A 19717-nucleotide genomic window follows, 5' to 3' on the forward strand; every position below is an offset into this window, starting at 1 on the left:
ATGATGTATGATGTCAGGAGTTGACTCTTTAATGTGGACTGGTGGAAAGGGTGTGTATTCAGGCCTGCACTCTGAACTTATGAAGTCCGTCCTTGAGTTGGTGATAGTTGTTTTACTTTGTGGAAAGTTTGTAACGAGACAGAGGGAGTGGATGAGGGAGAAAGAGGGAGGGGTGTGAGTGAAACAGAGAGGGGAAGGTTTGAATGACTCCAGGGAGGCTACTATTACAATACAAGACTCTGAGAGGGAGCAGAGAGACAGAGGGAGCACTACAAAGACGGAGGATAGGAGAGCGAGACAGAGAGGTTGAGAAGGAGACTATGTTATCCAAGGACATTCTACTCATCTCTCATCACCAAGGAGACAGGACTGTGACCAGGAAGGAGATCTGAGGTTTGACACAATTATACTAATTTGAAGTTGTTCAAGCTGTCAACAGGAGGAGCAGCTCTCAAGCCTGTGGTAAGAGCATTCAACTGGAAAATGGAACATCTGCATGTTTCTTAGTACCATACATACAGTATGCCAGTGCTATGATCACTCAGATTATGATAAATAAAACTCATGTTCTTTACTTTGGGGTATAAGTTCTTGAACCCGCCATACATTTTTAGAATAGATCAGAGACGCTGACATGCTATTTCACTCTCATCATCTCAAAGTAACCTCAGCTGGTCATCACCTTTGTCTTAATTGAAGCAATAAGGCCCGAGGGGGTGTGGTATATGACCAATATATCACGGCTAAGGGCTGTTTGTATGCACGACGCAACGCGGAGTGCCTGGACACAGCCCTTAGCCGTGGTATATTGGCCATATATCACAAACCCCCGAGGTGCCTTATTGCTATTAGAAACAGATTACCAACGCAATTAGAGCAGTAAAAATAAATGTTTTGTCATACCCGTTGTATACAGTCAGATATACCATAGCTGTCAGCCAATTTGCATTCAGGGCTCGAACCACCCAATTTATAATGTTCATTTTAGCATGTGTACCAATTAAAATAATGGCACTATGCGTTTAAGAATGTGTGAGTTCTGTCCTTTCTTTCTGTGTGTGTGAGCGTGTGTATGCCCAGGTGAACATTTTGTCTCAGTGTATGAGAATGCATGCATCTGAGAGTAGAGCAGAGTCAGTGCTTTAATGATGGGTAGGTCCCAGTCATGACATCATCCCTGCTGGGCAGAAATGGCGGGCGGGGATTCTCCCTCAGAGGGCCTCTCTCATACTGGCTCTATGCTGAGTTCAATACAATATTATCCTTAAATCGAAAAACATGTTCCACCGAGAGCAGCTGCCTTGAGCGTAAATAGCCCTAATTAATTATGGGGGGCCAGGGGGTATCTATTTCACAGTGCTGGCTGAGCTTGTTCACACCAGTATGTGAATTTGTGTATGTATGTTCATTGGGGGGGCTTTGTGTGTGTGTGTGTGTGTGTGTGTGTGTGTGTGTGTGTGTGTGTGTGTGTGTGTGTGTGTGTGTGTGTGTGTGTGTGTTTGTGTTGGACTATAAAGCATTTGCATGTGTGCGAATAAAGCATTTACACAAATGATTTATATTATGTTCCGTGGGTTGTGATTCCCCTGATCATAATCATCAAGTCTTCCATCTTCAGGACAGAGTGTTCATTCTGTATCTCTAATATCTCACAACAAACTTTGCAGAATTTTTTTACAACTCAAAGCCATGGAAACCCAATGTTAGTTCCACTATTCCTAAACACACACTATTGTCAGAGACACACAGACGTGGAACAGATGTAAAAACATACAGACACACAGAGCTAACATGCTCACGCCCAATTGCCCATACATACTACATACACACCAACAAAGAGCAGAATTACAGACATGAATATACTCAGATCTCACAAATATCCATATCTGTACCTGTTTGAATCTATGGTTCAGGTTTTTGTTACATTACTGTATACACTGAGTGTACAAAACATTAAGAACACCTGCTCTTTCCATGACATAGACTGACCAGGTGAATCCAGGTGAAAGCTATGATCCCTTATTGAGGTCACTTGCTAAATCCACTTCAATCAGTGTAGATGAAGGAGACAGGTTAAAGAAGGATTTTAAAACCTTGAGACAATTGACACATGGATTGTGCACGTGTGCCATTCAGAGGGTGAATGGGCAAGACAAAAGATTTAAGTGCCTTTGAATGGGGTATGGTAGTAGGTGCCAGGCGCACCGGTTTGTGTCAAGAACTGCAACGCTGCTGGGTTTTTAACGCTCAACAGTTTCCTGTGTGTATCAATAATGGTCCACCACCCAAAGGACATCCAGCCAACTTGACACAACTGTGGGAAGCATTGGAGTCAACATGGGGCAGCATCTCTGTGGAACGCTTTCGACACCTTGTAGAGTCCATGCCCCGACGAATTGAGGCTGTTCTGAGGGCAAAAGGGGGGGTGCAACTCAATACTAGGAAGGTGTTCCTAATGTTTGGTACATTCAGTGTATTTGGTTATGTATCAAGTTGAAGCTGGGTTTCCCAAGTCGTTGGATGCATACTGTTCAAGCCACTGAGCTATAAATTATCAAGCCGGCTAGCCAGCAAACAGACGGCTCTGCAGCACATCTGATTGAAGTCACGCACACAAGAACGCTCAACCAATCACACGACACAACACTGGACTGGCCAAGGGCAGGCATTTGTTAGTTTGTCCATCACTCCAGTGAAAGTGACCATCCAGCCAACTTGACACAACTGTGGGAAGCATTGGAGTCAACATGGGCCAGCATCTCTGTGGAATGCTTTCAACACCTTGTAGAGTCCATGCCCCGACGAATTGAGGCTGTTCTGAGGGCAAAAGGGGGGGTGCAACTCAATACTAGGAAGGTGTTCCTAATGTTTGGTACATTCAGTGTATGTTAACTACATTATACATGCTGAAGCAGAAGATAAACTCCCAGGCATTTTCCCACAGCTGCCGACCGTTACCGCCATACATGCATATTGTTTACAGTATAATTACCATAGAGAATGGAATATAATTACTGTTAAGAAGCATATCTAACAGCAATTATGTTTGCATGTGATGTGTAACTAAGTGTCTTACTTCATCTGTATGATTTAGGCCTTATGACCTATCATGTTTTGCCAAATGGTATCCAGCTACAGAATGGTATCCAGCTACAGAATGGTATCCAGCTACAGTATGGTATCCAGCTACAGAATGGTCTCCAGCTACAGAATGGTTTCCAGCTACAGAATGGTATCCAGCTACAGAATGGTCTCCAGCTACAGTATGGTATCCAGCTACAGTATGGTATCCAGCTACAGAATGGGTGCCAGGGGGAGAAAGGTCTCCATGATGTGGTCTCTTATATCCCGTCCATACAGTCACTTGATGAACCCTGGTTTGCTGCCCAGTCCTTACAGAACCAAAGTACCCGTTCTTTCGCTCTCTTTCTAAACAATGATTTATCTCATTGCTAAGTGCAATCATCAACTCTTTCAATAACATGATTGTTATTGTGATCTGTCAGTGTTTCTTGGATCCAAGAGCAGATAGCATGGCTGTGTTTCTGTGCGTGTCTGTGTCCAGAGGGTTATTTCACGATTGGGTTGCTCTGACACAGTTGTTCTGGCTGTTGTGTCATAACTAAGGAATGCATTGACAAAAGGGAATTGGCTTGGAAGCGAGGCAAAGTCTTCTCTCATTGCTACAGCCGCTAAAACATGACATGCGACTGGGGGTGCTGACAACAGAGAAAAAGAGAGTCCAAAACGCAGCGTTGTCCATTAGGACCCACATCTGGCGCTGTGGCTGTAGTTTGGCAGGAGAGAAGTGTGGTGCGTAATCTTGATTCCTTCAGTGCTTGATTCCTTCATATGTTATTTTACAGGGGAATCTGCTGTGTTTTATAGTGCTGTGACTAATGCTTATTATTTTAGCAGGTTCCTGTGTTTAGTCCCTCCGATCTTATCTCAGTCTGTCTGTTCTAGCTAGCTGGCACTAGAACATGCTCCTCTCCCGCCAGGACACTGTTTTGTCTTCATTTCTGGTCGTATCTAATAACTGGAATCTAAACTGGGCTGTTTCTCAACTTAGAATTTAGACGAAAGTTCCCAGATTTGTCAGATTAATATGCACTCAGATCATGCACACTCTGCCATTAGAAGAGCATGTCACCCGTTTGTGAATGAGGTCATCTGAGGTTGTGTATCACGTACTCTACAGTAGGTCTGATGAGTTGGCGGTCCTTTTCTCTCTCTACAGAGCTGAGGATGTGGCGATTGGTGGGCGTGGCCTTTCTGTGCCAGTGTGTGATTGGTCAGCTGCTGGAGGCCAAGGTGAGAGGAGCTCCACCTCGTCTGATCTGCAGTGTTCCGGGGTTGCCGGGGACACCAGGTAAACCTGGCCCCAACGGGCCTCCAGGGGCCAACGGGAGCGTAGGAATCCCAGGAAGAGACGGCAGAGACGGCAGGAAAGGAGAGAAAGGAGAGAAGGGTGGAGCAGGTACAGTACTGACCTTATACAGTGAGGGAAAAAAGTATTTGATCCCCTGCTGATTTTGTACGTTTGCCCACTGACAAAGAAATTATCAGTCTATCATTTTAATGGTAGGTTTATTTGAACAGTGAGAGACAGAATAACAACAAAAAAATCCAGAAAGACGCATGTCAAAAATGTTATAAATTGATTTGCATTTTAAGGAGGGAAATAAGTATTTGACCCCCTCTCAATCAGAAAGATTTCTGGCTCCCAGGTTTCTTTTATACAGGTAACGAGCTGAGATTAGGAGCACACTCTTAAAGGGAGTGCTCCTAATCTCAGTTTGTTACCTGTATAAAATACACCTGTCCACAGAAGCAATCAATCAATCAGATTCCAAACTCTCCACCATGGCCAAGACCAAAGAGCTCTCCAAGGATGTCAGGGACAAGATTACAGACCTACACAAGGCTGGAATGGGCTACAAGACCATTGCCAAGCAGCTTGGTGAGAAGGTGACAACAGTTGGTGCGATTATTCGCAAATGGAAGAAACACAAAATAACTGTCAATCTCCCTCGACCTGGGGCTCCATGCAAAATCTCACCTCGTGGAGTTGCAATGATCATGAGAACTTTGAGGAATCAGCCCAGAACTACACGGGAGGATCTTGTCAATGATCTCAAGGCAGCTGCGACCATAGACACCAAGAAAACAATTGGTAACACACTACGCCATGAAGGACTAAAATCCTGCAGCGCCCGCAAGGTCCACCTGCTCAAGAAAGCACATATACAGGGCCGTCTGAAGTTTGCCAATGAACATCTGAATGATTCAGAGGAGAACTGGGTGAAAGTGTTGTGGTCAGATGAGACCAAAATGGAGCTCTTTGGCATCAACTCAACTCGCCGTGTTTGGAGGAGGAGGAATGCTGCCTATGACCCCAAGAACACCATCCCCACCGTCAAACATGGAGGTGGAAACATTATGCTTTGGGGGTGTTTTTCTGCTAAGGGGACAGGACAACTTCACCGCATCAAAGGGACGATGGACGGGGCCATGTACCGTCAAATCTTGGGTGAGAACCTCCTTCCCTCAGCCAGGGAATTGAAAATGGGTCGTGGATGGGTATTCCAGCATGACAATGACCCAACACACACGGCCAAGGCAACAAAGGAGTGGCTCAAGAAGAAGCACATTAAGGTCCTGGAGTGGCCTAGCCAGTCTCCAGACCTTAATCCCATAGAAAATCTGTGGAGGGAGCTGAAGGTTCGAGTTGCCAAACGTCAGCCTCGAAACCTTAATGATTTGGAGAAGATCTGCAAAGAGGAGTGGAACAAAATCCCTCCTGAGATGTGTGCAAACCTGGTGGCCAACTACAAGAAACGTCTGACCTCTGTGATTGCCAACAAGGGTTTTGCCACCAAGTACTAAGTCACGTTTTGCAGAGGGGTCAAGTACTTATTTCCCTCATTAAAATGCAAATCAATTCATAACATTTTTGACATGCGTTTTTCTGGATTTTTGTTGTTGTTATTCTGTCTCTCACTGTTCAAATAAACCTACCATTAAAATTATAGACTGATCATGACTTTGTCAGTGGGCAAACGTACAAAATCAGCAGGGGATCAAATACTTTTTTCCCCCACTGTATAACTCCATAAAACATACCCACAGTCAGAGGCGTCATGCCCATAGGGAGCACTGGGGCACGTACCCCCTCAGATTTGTCCTGTTAAAAAATAAATCATAATAATTGTTTAAAAATATATATTTTTTCTCTGTAATCAATCAAGTTAGAGTAGCTAGCTTGTCTGACTACTGTATCTTAGCTGGCATGCCTGCTGGTAAGGTTAGTAGACTTTAGAAAAGCAAGCAATTACTAAATGTACTGAATAAGACACACATTCCTTTCAATATTTTACCCAGATTTGATGCAGATGCAGGGAAGCTTATTTCGTTTCTTTTAAAAAAGTACCACCAGTCAAGCAGTCAAGAGAACTGCTTAGATATGAAGAAAAATAAACATATTCTTTACATGAAAAATGCAAAATTCTCCAACTCACGGACAGCGGGCCTACCCCCCCTCCAGATCACCCCCAAGCCATCCTCACGTACTTTGTGGCCCCTCAGATTTTTGCGGTAGATGACGCCCCTGCACACAGTTCAAATATTGACTCCTACTGTATATTTATTTATTGCCATGGCCTTTTGGCAGTAAGTAAATATATCAACATTAAAACGATTGAATCGAAACACACGTTTACACTACCAAAAATACATTTCAATCCTTTTTAATTATCCTAACCCAGGCATTTCACAATCTGAATCTGCCAATGGTTTTGCTCTCAGGGCATTAAAGAGGCTGCAGTGATTGATGTGGAAGACATATGGGACCCTCCAGTGATCTCTGAAATTGTGTTTATCAATCATGGTCAAACTACATCAGCTACAAAGCCATATTTCACCTGGGAGACCATGAGCCAGACAGATAAAGTTACGTGATGTGTGGTTTAAATCAAAACTACCTCTACCAGTTTTTGTTTTTTTAAAGCAACGTGGCTTTAAGATAAACCTTGCATTAGTATCAGATCCAATACATACTATATCAATGACCTGTAAATGTCAGGCTCACAGTACCTGCATTCTGCATGATGTTCTTTTACAGATTTACAGATTTAAAAGGAACCTAGGCACGCAAATACCACACAGACTCTTTCACACACACACATCAGAATAGCACACATTTTTGCACACATTCAGTACATGCATACACATGCATCCTGTCCATTCTTTCCTAGCTCCAATAAAATTATTCTGTGATGGTTTGGTTTAATACAATCACAGATTTCACTACACTGTACAACAGTCAGTGCAGCAGTCAAACATAGATTGTGGCTGGACTCCAAGGGCGACATAATAACCGAGGATGGCTGTGAGGCACTGAGCCTATTCACTAATCCTTAAATAGTGGGGTTTTACATGCGCAGGGAATCAGCTTACTCATATTACAAGTAATCCAACAATGCTGATCAAATGTGATAATAACTGTTCAAGTATGTGTCAATGGCAGTACACAGCTGGAGTTACAGTCAGTCAGAACACCAACTGTCTCCATTTCAGGGGTAAAGGGGAAAGTCGGCCCAACGGGTAAACTTGGCCAGCGGGGTGACCGGGGTCCTGGTGGGAAGAGAGGTCCTGGTGGAGCGAGCGGGGGCGGGGGCCTACCGGGTCCTCCAGGGCCCCTTGGGGAGAAAGGGAACAAGGGCCAGCGAGGACCAAGGGGGACGGCAGGAGTCTGCCGGTGTGGCAGCCTGGTGCCTAAAGCAGCCTTCTCTGTGGGAATCACCAGCAGTTACCCTGCTGAGAAGGAACCTATCAAGTTCAACAAGGTCCTCTTCAATGAGGGGGGCCACTACAACCCAGAGACAGGAAAGTTCATCTGTGCCTACCCAGGTATCTACTACTTCTCTTATGACATCACACTGGCCAACAAGCATCTGGCCATCGGGCTGGTGCAGAACGGGCAGTACCGCATCAAGACGTTTGACGCCAACACAGGAAACCATGACGTGGCCTCCGGGTCCTTAGTAATGTTCCTGAACCCAGAAGACGAGGTGTGGCTGGAGATCTTCTTCAAGGACCAGAATGGCCTGTTTGCGGACGCAGGGTGGTCTGACAGCCTGTTCTCTGGATTCCTGCTCTATGCAGACACCAACTACCTGGACTCACTAGCAGAGGACTACGCATAGAGACTTATTACACTCAATAAAGAACTGAGAGGACTGAGAGTTTATAGCCTCCCCTTGATGTATTCACAGTATCTATTTCATCATGTATTATTTATATTCTATATAAATATAGTGAGCTCCAAAAGTATTGGGACAGTGACAATTTTGTTGTTGTTGTTTTGGCTCTGTACTCCAGCACGTTGGATTTGAAATTATACATGAGGTTAAAGTGCAGACTGTCAGCTTTAATTTGAGGGTATTTTCATCCATATCGGGTGAACCGTTTAGAAATTACAGCACTTTTTGTACATAGTCCCCCCATTTTAGGGCACCAAAAGTATTGGGACAAATTCACTTATATGTGAATTAAAGTAGTAAATAGTTATGTATTTGGTCCCTATTCATAGCACGCAATGATTACATCAAGCTTCTGACTCTACACATTTGTTGGATGCATTTACTGTTTGTTTTAGTTGTGTTCCAGATTATTTTGTGGCCAATAGAAATGAATGGTAAATAATGTATTGTGTCATTTTGGAGTCACTTCTATTGTAAATAAGAATAGAATATGTTTCTAAACACTTCTACATTAAAGTGGATGCTACCATGATTACTGATAATCCTGAATGAATAATGATGAGTGAGAAAGTTACAGAGGCATAAATAAATAAAATGCTAACCTCCCCTGTTATTGTAAAGGTTAGCATGTCTTGGGGGTATGATATTTGTAAGTCTGTAACTTTCTCACTCATCATTATTCACAATTCATTCCGGATGTGTGTGTCTGACGTTGTGTGTTTTTGGGTAAAGTCATGTATGAAACCATTTTTGTTTGGTGAAAGTAAGCAATGTTTGTTTGGAGAAAAATATCTAAGTATCTAAGCCCAGTCAAAGCTATTCGCTGCTCTGGCACCCCAATGGTGGAACAAGCTCCCCCACGACGCCAGGACAGCGGAGTCACTGACCACCTTCCGGAGACACTTGAAACCCTACCTCTTAAAGGAATACCCCCCCCCCCCTCCCCCATTAAAAAAAGGGTGGTTGTCCCACTGGCTATCCTAAGTTGAATGCACCAATTTGTAAGTCGCTCTGGATAAGAGCGTCTGCTAAATGACTTAAATGTAAATGTAAATAATAAGCTATGATTTGTATGTTTCATGAATAAATGTTATGATATGCACTTCAGTCAGTAATGAGTCTGCCCTGTACATTCTTTTCAAAAGTATTGAATAGTATTAGAGTTGAATATTATTAGAGTTTAAGGCAAGTACTGTACTGTTTTTGAGTGTGGTGATATGATATAAATGCTCAATCCCGAAAGTGTAATGTAACACAGATGTTAAACACATTACTGAACACTGGCTGTAATAAACCAGTTCATCCCTATCAGCACAATCATTACACTTCACTATCTTCATAACATCCCACATAACACTAGAGGTTTGGCAGATAGTCTGATTCTGCAGACAAGTAATCAAGTCATCTACTATATCTCTACTATCCAGAGATTACCATTGTGGTCTGGTCCAGCTGGTTGAAAGCAGTGTGTCTTGGACTCTTCCCCATATGTTTTTTGTCCTGATCACTGGAATTTGTGAAGCTATTTGTGTTCCTGTTATGTTTACCATAGGAAAATAGTGCTTTTCTCATCTAATAAAAATTCTGCAGGTGCGTATGGGAGCATGGAGGGGTTGGGAGCCCATTAACATGGAAATAAATATTTACTGTCATGAGGGGCGTGTGTGTGTGTTGTTTCTAATTCAGCTGTAGCAGGTGGAGCCTTTGGGGAAGTAAAGTTCTAAAACACACATGAGAGAGAAGAGAGGGAGGGGGTCTCTGTTGCATGTGTGCTTCTGGAGAGTGTTACTAAACTATGCAGTGTTCATCCCTTTTTGGATCTAAACTGGTGGGAAGATACAATGTTGCCAAATAGCCTTGCCAGAATTGAGTGAATAACGCTACAAGACAGGAATATGTCCAATTTTATTACTGATCTGGTATTTGAATATTGGATTTAGAGGAATATATTCTATGACACATGTAATTATTGTACATCCTAAGTGCTCATGTGAATAGTCTAATATCATGATGATAAACCACACAATCTTCCATTCAAATGACCAAATGAGGGTGAGAGGGGATCAATTTGTAAGTCGCTCTGGATAAGAGCGTCTGCTAAATGACGAAAATGTAAAATGTAATGAAAGACCATGAAGATTGAACAGCTGAGCAACTGCTGTGCGCATCGAGATACCATTCGACAAACGGAGGCAAAGCTAGGAGACTTTCCGGACACCGTAGAATGTGACGCCATCAATATTCAATGATTGACAAATCCGTGCATCAATGAAAATCCTAAATGTCTGGGCGGGAATAGGATACAATACTAGGGTGCACCAATGCTGTTTGCAAGGTTGTTCGAGGAGTAGTTGATCTCGTTACTAAGCAGCAGCAATCGTGGTAAGCCTGATGCATGTTCTAGTTGTCAGGAGGGAGAAATTACTCACATAACACTTATTGTTGTCCAATGGATAGTCTTTTTTTACCTCCAGGTCTGTACACATAGTCTTCAGTTTTTGTATATCGAATAACCTAGTTGTCTTATAATATTACCCGAGGCCACCTTTGTAGTTGTTTATAAGCCCAATGGACTGTAGGCTAATTATGATATCGAGTTTACAATACCAGAATCCGTATCGTTTTTCACACCATTGTCTGAGCTCGAGGGCTTTTACCTAGCTAAATCACTTTCTAGAATTTGTTCGCCTTTGTTCCACAGAGCAGTACATTTTGTTACATTGTTGATTATTTGATGCACGCTCTAGTAACTGTTACAATGTTTCATTTGTTTCACGCTCTAATAAAACTGTTACAATGTTTCATTGCAGAGTCAAGCTCGTTCTACAGGATACAATGTAGCGGTTCACATTAGGGATACCAGTAGATAGGCTAAAACCAAGCCATTTAAAGTTTAACTTCTTCCCACCATCAATATGGCCTCCTCAAGGTAACTGTCAAATTGCTTTAACTTGTTATTTTTAGAAACATATTTACTTAGAATGTGCATTGGGTTTCCCTGACCATAGGATTATTTCTTGTTGAATAAATAGAAATAGACTATGCACAGCAGGCCTAATTTGCTTGTGAAACTGTCCTCGGTTTCAGTGATCTTCGGGAGAAATTACGAAAGAAACGACGAGCGCTACAACAGTCTCTGCAGGTCAAAGATGATGTGGATACAGATACCCAGGTAATGCATACCATACATCACTGCACCTGTACACAGCCCATCTGAAATTAGCCCACCCAACTACCTCATCCCCATATTGTTATTTATTTTGCTCATTTGCACCCCAGTATCTCTATTTGCACATCATCTCTTGCACATCTATCATTCCAGTGTTAATACTAATTGTAATTATTTTGCACTATGGCCTATTTATTGCCTTACCTCCATAACTTGCTACATTTGAACACACTGTATATATATTTTCTGTTGTATTTTTGACTTTATGTTTTGATTTACCCCATATGTAACTCTGTGTTGTTGTTTTTATCGCATTGCTTTGCTTTATCTTGGCCAGGTTGCAGTTGTAAATGAGAACTTGTTCTCAACTGGCTTACCTGGTTAAATAAAGGTGAATTTAAAAAATAATATACATATAACAGTCATATACAATCGCTCAGTCCTTGATTAACGGACCAGCTTGCTGCTGAGGTTTTGAGAGCATCTCTGAATGTATTGTTGTCAGACGAGCATTTCACTCTAGAAGCAACTGACCCACTATGTGCCTACCATTACTCTACATTCAATTGAAATACAGCTGTGAGCCGCAAGAGACAAGATACAATGTACTTTATTGCCAGACAGAGGAAGTACAGACTTTGACAAGACTCAACAAGTCCTGAAAGCGAGGCTCACCTGCACCCACTGAAGAAGCCAAATGTGAATACACATGCACACACACAAACTGGCAGGGCTCTGTGTCTAAGTGATATGATCTGCCTGGTAGGCTCTGGTCCCAACAGACAAGAAGCAGAGTAAGGAGAGAGGACAGACGACTATGGAGGTTGGTGTGTTTTCTCCCGTAGCCTCCCTCTAGCTCTGCTGTGCTGTGCTGTGGCCTAGCTAGCCTGTAGTCACCTTGTGTGCTGTGTTCCTGACTGCAGTCCTCTGACCTGCGCTGTTCACCACCTCGCCAAGAGACGTGTCCAGACTGCTTCTCTCTCTTTCCTCTGTAGAGTTCACTGAGTTCTATAGGCTGTGTGCTGTAGTTCTCTCCTCTCTCCTAACATTTTACTTCTTCTGTTTTCTTTCTCCCTGCTCGAAGGGGATATTTTATCACTCTGAAAAGCAGCAGCTGCCTTCATATAAAGTCACAGGGCCTACCTATAATATTGTAGGATGTCTATGACTTTGCACCAACTGTGTGTTTGTGTTGGATTATTAGGAGCTGACAGCTAGTGAGGAGGAGCCTGGAGATACACTGAGACGCAACCTGAAGGCTCAGAGACAGAGGAGGAAGAAAAAGGTATTAAAGTTAGCATTCATTGGCTCCTAGAGTCCTAGCTATAACCATCACCACTTTTTCTGCTGATTAATAGTCTTAACATTTTTACATTTAAATTTTCGTCATTTAGCAGACGCTCTTATCCAGTGGGACAACCACTTTACAATAGTTTTTTTGGGGGGGGGGTTAAGGGGGGTACTTTATCCTATCCCAGGTATTCCTTAAAGAGGTGGGGTTTCAAGTGTCTCTTAAACTTAAACCCCTCTGTTATTACAGAGTAGTAGTACTACTAGTAAAGTATTTTCTGGCTATTTCATTAAATGGGTCCTCTTACAAAATGTTGACACTTGCTCCCTCTCCTAGCTTGAGGAGGCATCTACAGATGAGACACCTGATGACTCAGTGGTGGAGCCCCATTATGAGACAGTGGTGGAGGTCACTGCTGTTCAACAGATCAGCCACGATGATGAGAAACAAGAGGAGCCTGTCATCGTGTCCAGTCCCACTCACTCCCAGAGAGGAGGTGAGACTGTCTATCCTGCATGTCCTCTAACCTGTCCCTCCCTAGCCTGGTCCCATACTTGCCAACTCTTCTACCGCTGTCAAACCATAAATTGGCTTGACCATGAGCTAACACAGAGAGGAGTTGGTTAACAGCCCAAACAGACTGGACTACCAGGGTCGTTTCTCCCTACTCTGTCTCCCATAGGTGTTGTTTCATACCTGTCTCTCCCCTCAGACCTGCCACCCCGGCCTCAGGCCACACCCACGCCCAGCTCGAGCCACTCAGAGAGCTCCACCATGAGACAGCGAATGAGAGACAAGTTGAGGGCAGCCAGGGTAAACACAGCCTCGCTCTACTCAATATTTATTATTGATTAACTACAGAGTTTCCTAATTCTGTATAATTTCCTATTCAAAGGTGTCAGGACCAAGCTCCCTGTTTAGTCTCCACAAATCTCATTGTTTGATTGAAATTGTATTGTCTCTTGTACACTTCATCAGTCCAAAGCAGAAAGTCTTCTGCAGCAGGAGGCTTCCTTGGAGGCGCCAGCTAGTCGCTTGCAGAGTCTCAGAGACCGAGACACTCTCACCAGGTTTGACAGAGAGGTGAGGACCTAACCGTGGACTTCGACTCACTTTCTTCACTGTCTATGTGCATATATTAGTCCAGTACCAGCATCACTGTACTGATATTATCCTTTATTGGAGAATTCGTTAACCATATTTTGAATAATGTAATTCACTATGCTAACTAGCCTGTCAGTGAAGGTCATGATCTGCTGATGTTTTACAGACAGAGCCAGACCTCAGGGCGGGGAGAGATGACCACTCTTCTCCCCTCAACGCCAAAGTCAAGTTCCGAGAGACAGTCAGGCGTGTCAGGATGGAGAGTAAAGTGAGTGGCCAAACGGCTCTCCTTTGGTTCTTGTAATCTAGATAGATTATATGACCCAGGTTAATGATTTCATCAATGTACTGTGTTTTATTGCAAATGTAGTCGGAGATGGATTTACCCACAGCGGAGGAGGCCTACAATTTTTGCACTTTCAACTTTGACCCGGAACCCCATGAAGAGGCGGGCAAAGGTCGAAAGAAGAGAAAGTCAAGGACAGAAGGGGAGAATGACAATGAAGGAGAGGAAGAGGAGGAGGAAGAGGTCACTGAAGTGGACAGGGAGCAGCTAGGGGAGAATGAGGAGCGGGTAAAACTAGCATAGATAATTATCAATTTTCAACTCATGAATTGAATTAAAATGTAATTGACCTAGACCCTGAAAACTAGCCTGACTGAAAACAAGGGTAGAAGTACTCCCAGAGTACAAATGGCATGAGTAGCATATATTGTTGCCATTGATTGCTAATGATTGCAGCATCTGTGTGTAATTAGCTGTAAAAGATATGGGACCCTGAGACCCTCCTAAATCAGTTGGCTAGGACCGTGACAGGATAGTGTTTCTGGTCTTGGATCAGCATCGATGCTGAAGGCACCATATGTTAGATGAAAGACAACTCTCCTCTGACTGCCATTTGATCTTGGCTAGTGAGAGAGGCCTGAGCCACATTGATTTAACATAGCATAGGCACATCTCCCCTCTCTGTCAGTCTGTGTACTTGAACAACATACAGTATGTCCATAAACATCATCACTTATCAATTAGTCATGAATCCTGTTAATAACTTGACCATTACAGGCCTAATATTTCATTTCCTGGATAATGTTAATTTTTAAAGACTTCAGTATGGCAGTATGTTTTGCTGGTGAGGACGTCAGTTTGGCTGTAGTATTGATGCATCTTGTCCTCTGTGACCCCTCCCGCCCCAGGATGAGGATGCTCCTCTAGTGAAAGATGAAGAGGAGGATCTGTTCATTATCGACCAATCAGCACATGACTTCCTGGTGGTGAAGAGGGCGGAGTACATGGGCTACCAGAGGCGTCTTCAGAGCGAGATTGACTTCCTCTTCACCCCAAGCTTTTTGACAGGTACCCACCCCAATAAAAGCACACCAGTCATTTTGTACAGACAGAACTATAACACCACTAGACCTGTAGTCTCAGAGCAGGTATCCACCCTAACCCAACCGTACCTGTAAAGCAGCCAGACCGGTAGTCTGAAGACAGGCAACCACATAAATCTGATGCCAGGCAGAATCTTTCCTACAGCTAGGACAGCAGGACCCCCATGTGGAGGACAGTCAGCCAGGCTCACTATTAAGGGCAGATCCCCCTGAAGTCTGAACATGACCTCTGGAGTGTCCTCAGTATGAGATAGGTGCACCAACATAGCCATTCTGAAGAACAGGTACCAAACCCTAACTAACACAGCCCATCGCAACTCACTTTCCTCATGATGTGTGCACTGCATATATAATTGTGTTATAAGATGGTCTCTTTGAATGTCTATGTACTCTATATATGTTGACTGTCTATCTATGCTTCAGTGCCAGCCTCCAGTAAAGTACCAGAGAACATGCAGCCCCGTTATCTGGAGGACGAGGGACTATACGTGGGGGAGAGGCCTCCCATATCCCTGACCAATCAGAACATCTTAGAGAACCGTGTCTTGAAACAGCAGCAGGTAAAAGAGTCACTGTACCACTAGAACATGATGTGAGCTTTAGTGGGCGATGTCAGCATCAATTCTGATTTAGCGACTATTAATCTGCTCAGGGGAGGAAGTGGTTTGGAGACGACGGCAGGATCATAGCTCTGCCTGACCCCATTAAAGAGTCATCCACCAGACCTCCTCTGTTCCACATGGAGGAAGACCTGGATCCGGCCCTGCAGACTGTCTATAGGAAGGTAACACACAGACCATTGAATTAAAATGGACAATATAATTAATTATATTTGTATAACAAAGACACACCTCCACCGTGCTCACCTCATGTAATCCTTATCTATCTATAGTACTCAAACTAGTCCTATAGCACCTGACATGTTTCTGCACTGGAAAATAATCACTTGTCTGCCATATCCTCGTCTTAATATCCATTAATAAACATAAACACATTGCTCTCCACACATAAACAACCTTACAGAATGTTCAATCCCAGTGTCACTGAACTGAAAGACTGCTGCTTACCCAATACATTACTGGGAGCTAGAGTATATAGAGTGTGCGACTCTCTTTATTTATTTTTATAGCCTGCTGCTTGGCAACATGAATTGGCAATAATATTGTTCTCGATGAGTGTAACGTTTGGAAGTAGCTCCAGCTGTCAGATGAGTTCACCAGGACAACAAAGACTGTATTATAGCAGGAGGTTAAGAGTTACAATACAACGCCATTTAGGGTCGTCATGTGGTTATTTCTACAATTCCTTATTACTACAAGTCCTTATGGAGTAGTTTATCTTCTCTCTCATTCTCTCTCTCTCTGTCTCCGTCACACACACAAAAACATACACACACATATGCAGATATGATTACATCTGTAGTATGATACTCTCTAGAGTTCTAGTGTTTGATTACCTCTGTTCCTTTGTGGTACAGGCACTGAAGTCGAAGCATGCCAGTCAGTACATCGCAGGAGAAGGGGACACGAACGGGGACTACCAGATGGATGTGGACGTCTCAGGGCTCATCTTCTCCCATCACCCCCTCTTCAGCCGGGAGCACGTCCTAGGAGCACGCCTGGTCCAGCTCTATGACCAGCACCTCAGCAGGCAGCACAAGAACGTCACAGAACACCTCACTACCAAGGTAAAGCACAGAACAGAGAATTAGAATATAAATCATGATATTTCTATTGCACAAAGGCTATTCAGCAGTGGCACCAACTCTGACTTACCCTAAACTGACTCCTCTCCTTCTCTAGATCTAGAGATGTCTTGTGTGATTTGTTTATTCAGTAAATAAATGATGAGTAAAAGTCAAAGAATTGGTGGTGGCTAATACTGGTTTATGTCTGCTGTAGCTGAATGGGTTGAGGAACGCTGTTCGGAACATGCTGGAGATCCACGGTAGGCAGGGCCTAACTCCTGTCATGCAGCAGAGGATATCTGAGTATAAACAGGAGGTGAAGAACACTCGCAGGCTGCGGGACACTGAGCAGGAGAAGGACAGATCCCTGCTGAAGAGCATCATCAAGGTCTGGAAGGAGATCAAAGCCCTGAGGGACTTCCAGAGGTTCACCAACACACCATACAAGCTTTACCTCAGGAGGTAATGGAACATACCCCATCATTTAGGACTCTGTGTTACTGTATTAAGATGGAAAAACATTGTCCAATGTTCAGGAGGTACTGTCACAATGTAGATGGCCCCTGTACTATGTGTAGGAGTGTACTGTTGGTGATATTGTTTATATGTTGATTGTTGTGGATGATCCTGTGCTTGGTGTTGATAACTGATCTGTGTCCCCCTCTGCTCCAGGGAGGAGAGGGTGCGGGCCTCAGATGAGCGGGATCATGAGGCTGAGATCCAGGCTGAAGTGGATGAGCTGCAGGGGGAGATGGAGGAAGACTACCAGAAGAAGGTCACTGAGTACAAGAGACAGCAGGAGGAGTGGAAGGCCTGGAGGAGGAAACAGGTATGTATCACCCCTAAGATTAAGTATGGGGGCCTTGACAATCCTGGTTTATGAATAGATTGTTTTTGATCACATACATTTTCTCACACTCAGAAAGCCAAAGAGAAGAAGAAAAAGAAGAAGAAAACCCAGTCTCAGGATGATGATGACGAAGACGATGATGATGACCAGTCAGAGGGTGACACGGAGCTGGGACCTTCGAAGCCAGACCCTCCTGAGGAACCAGACATGGAGGGTGTTGAGGAGCAGGTCAGAGAGAAGGCCTCCAGAATCAGGAGGAAACCAGGGGAACCCATCCTGATGCCTGAACTCACTGCATCTGGACCCATCACTCCTAATGAACAGTGTCCCAGGTACGAACAGGAAAACAGTTAAAGGGACATAACACTTTCAAATCAAAGCTTGTCAGATATTTTCAGACCTCTAAGGGACATGGTTTCTTCTTGACGTTAGTCTAATTTTGAGGTCTGAAAACCACTGAAAAACTTTTGAGAGTGAAATGTCCCTTTAAGAGGGGTCCAGCTAGAGGGGTTCTAAAAGTCCACAGAACAGGAGATCCATATTTCACTTGCATGACTGTGTCTGTTCTTCCCCACAGGGGAGAGTTTGCTAGAAGAGAGGATGTTGCAAAGCGCTATCTCTTCACTAAGGTTTTATACAATGACAAAGAAGTCTCCAGAACAGACAATCGCTCCCTAAACTCAGATTTCAGAGTCCACTTTGGTCAGATATTCAACCTGAAGATAGTCAACTGGCCAGAAAGCATAAAGTTGCAGGTGAGGTTATATTGGATTTCAGTTAATGATTTTTAAAACAAAATTATTGAACTAAATCAATGATTTTTGAGATGACATTATCGTAATTTATCTTCATGTTATCTCTAATGAATGTATTTATTTCAGACACATTTAAACCTCCTGTTATTCTTGTTGTTCTGTGGGTGTGTAGGTGTTTGAGGTGTTGGGCTCGTCCACCTCCCTGTTGGCAGAGGTGTTTGTGCCAGTCCCAGAGTCCTCAGTCCTGACGGGCAGTGCCCCCTCTGAGGAGCTGGAGTTCAGCAGCAACCTGAGGGTCATGTTTAACCACGAGGCCGTCGGCAGCGGTACACACTGCACACACCCATACATACACACACTGTGCATATTTATACTTGGACATATCTCTTACACCCTTCTCTCTCTCTTTCTTTGGTCTCTCTCTGCTCTCCATTTGCCCTGTCAGATGTGCCCTTCTCCTTTGAGACGGATGGTAGTAACCGTCAGACCCTGCTGACCTCTGGGAAGCTGTCCTGCTGTGTGTCCTGGGCTATAGGGGAGGATGATGTACCCCTGGCCCCGCCCACCACTCAGTCCAAGGCCATGCACAGGTACGTACAGTAGAAACACTATATCTAGTAAGGTGAATTACTGCAGTCCTATTTTATGTTACTGCCTACGTTCATAAATAAGTACATGTATTTCTCCTCCTCTCTCTTTGTCTGTGCAGTGGACTGAAACAGTTGGATGCCATCGCCTGCATCGGGGCATCTAGTCTTAATGATATGAAGAAGCTTGGGGAGTGGGCCACTGAATCTAGATTGGATCCCAATGACCCAAACAACGCAGCCATCATGCAACTCCTAAAGGTGGGTGACTAGACACTACACATTACTAAGAGATCACAGGTCCATATTACCCAGATACCACAGTGAGCAGGAGACTGCACTAAACTGTTTATACAGTCCCATATACTTCACTGTTTGCATGACCTCTCTCTCTATCATAATAATGACCTCTCTCTCTCTCTATCATAATAATGACCTCTCTCTCTCTCTATCATAATAATGACCTCTCTCTCTCTCTATCATAATAATGACCTCTCTCTCTCTCTATCATAATAATGACCTCTCTCTCTCTCTATCATAATAATGACCTCTCTCTCTCTCTATATCATAATAATGATCTCTCTCTCTCTATCATAATAATGACCTCTCTCTCTCTCTCTA

General features: G+C 43.7%; 2 protein-coding genes across 5 annotated transcripts in view; both read left to right on the forward strand.

Annotated features, from left to right (window-relative positions):
• Nucleotides 1-262: 262 nt before the first annotated feature.
• Nucleotides 263-8376, forward strand: LOC121532671 (complement C1q tumor necrosis factor-related protein 7). Of its 3 annotated transcripts, none has more exons than XM_041838452.1 (3): nucleotides 263-462; nucleotides 4241-4480; nucleotides 7579-8376. In XM_041838452.1, the coding sequence occupies exons 2-3, from the start codon at nucleotides 4249-4251 to the stop codon at nucleotides 8205-8207; spliced, it is 861 nt and encodes a 286-aa protein (XP_041694386.1). In that variant the 5' UTR covers nucleotides 263-462; nucleotides 4241-4248; the 3' UTR covers nucleotides 8208-8376. The 3 variants fall into 3 exon arrangements, with proteins under 3 accessions (XP_041694386.1, XP_041694387.1, XP_041694385.1); XM_041838453.1 differs by having other exon boundaries at nucleotides 263-393; XM_041838451.1 differs by lacking the exon at nucleotides 263-462 and adding an exon at nucleotides 2883-3813.
• Nucleotides 8377-10564: 2188 nt separating this feature from the next.
• The window catches only part of cc2d2a (coiled-coil and C2 domain containing 2A), a 28074-nt gene continuing 18921 nt past the window's right edge, over nucleotides 10565-19717 (forward strand). The window contains exons 1-21 of one of the 2 annotated variants that reach the window (XM_041839147.2): nucleotides 10565-10646; nucleotides 11075-11193; nucleotides 11352-11436; nucleotides 12200-12256; nucleotides 12638-12718; nucleotides 13061-13220; nucleotides 13437-13537; nucleotides 13703-13807; nucleotides 13995-14096; nucleotides 14199-14402; nucleotides 15023-15182; nucleotides 15641-15777; nucleotides 15870-16001; nucleotides 16695-16904; nucleotides 17119-17366; nucleotides 17577-17733; nucleotides 17827-18086; nucleotides 18332-18509; nucleotides 18682-18835; nucleotides 18955-19099; nucleotides 19219-19357. In XM_041839147.2, the coding sequence (XP_041695081.2) occupies nucleotides 11180-11193; nucleotides 11352-11436; nucleotides 12200-12256; nucleotides 12638-12718; nucleotides 13061-13220; nucleotides 13437-13537; nucleotides 13703-13807; nucleotides 13995-14096; nucleotides 14199-14402; nucleotides 15023-15182; nucleotides 15641-15777; nucleotides 15870-16001; nucleotides 16695-16904; nucleotides 17119-17366; nucleotides 17577-17733; nucleotides 17827-18086; nucleotides 18332-18509; nucleotides 18682-18835; nucleotides 18955-19099; nucleotides 19219-19357 (2829 nt within the window). In that variant the 5' untranslated portion in view covers nucleotides 10565-10646; nucleotides 11075-11179. The remainder of the gene's footprint in view (nucleotides 10647-11074; nucleotides 11194-11351; nucleotides 11437-12199; nucleotides 12257-12637; nucleotides 12719-13060; nucleotides 13221-13436; nucleotides 13538-13702; nucleotides 13808-13994; nucleotides 14097-14198; nucleotides 14403-15022; nucleotides 15183-15640; nucleotides 15778-15869; nucleotides 16002-16694; nucleotides 16905-17118; nucleotides 17367-17576; nucleotides 17734-17826; nucleotides 18087-18331; nucleotides 18510-18681; nucleotides 18836-18954; nucleotides 19100-19218; nucleotides 19358-19717) is intronic. The other variant, XM_041839148.2, reaches the window with a different exon arrangement.

Source organism: Coregonus clupeaformis, chromosome 20 (genome assembly GCF_020615455.1).
Source record: "Coregonus clupeaformis isolate EN_2021a chromosome 20, ASM2061545v1, whole genome shotgun sequence".
Lineage (NCBI taxonomy): Eukaryota > Metazoa > Chordata > Actinopteri > Salmoniformes > Salmonidae > Coregonus > Coregonus clupeaformis.

Excerpts from the sequence above, each read along its gene's own strand:
- LOC121532671 (XM_041838451.1), top strand. The coding sequence starts at position 3,705 with ATGCGACTGGGGGTGCTGACAACAGAGAAAAAGAGAGTCCAAAACGCA. Across the intron at positions 3,814-4,240 it reads TTTGGCAGGAGAGAAGTGTG|AGCTGAGGATGTGGCGATTG; the intron begins GTGCGTAATCTT and ends CTCTCTCTACAG. Across the intron at positions 4,481-7,578 it reads AGGAGAGAAGGGTGGAGCAG|GGGTAAAGGGGAAAGTCGGC; the intron begins GTACAGTACTGA and ends TCTCCATTTCAG.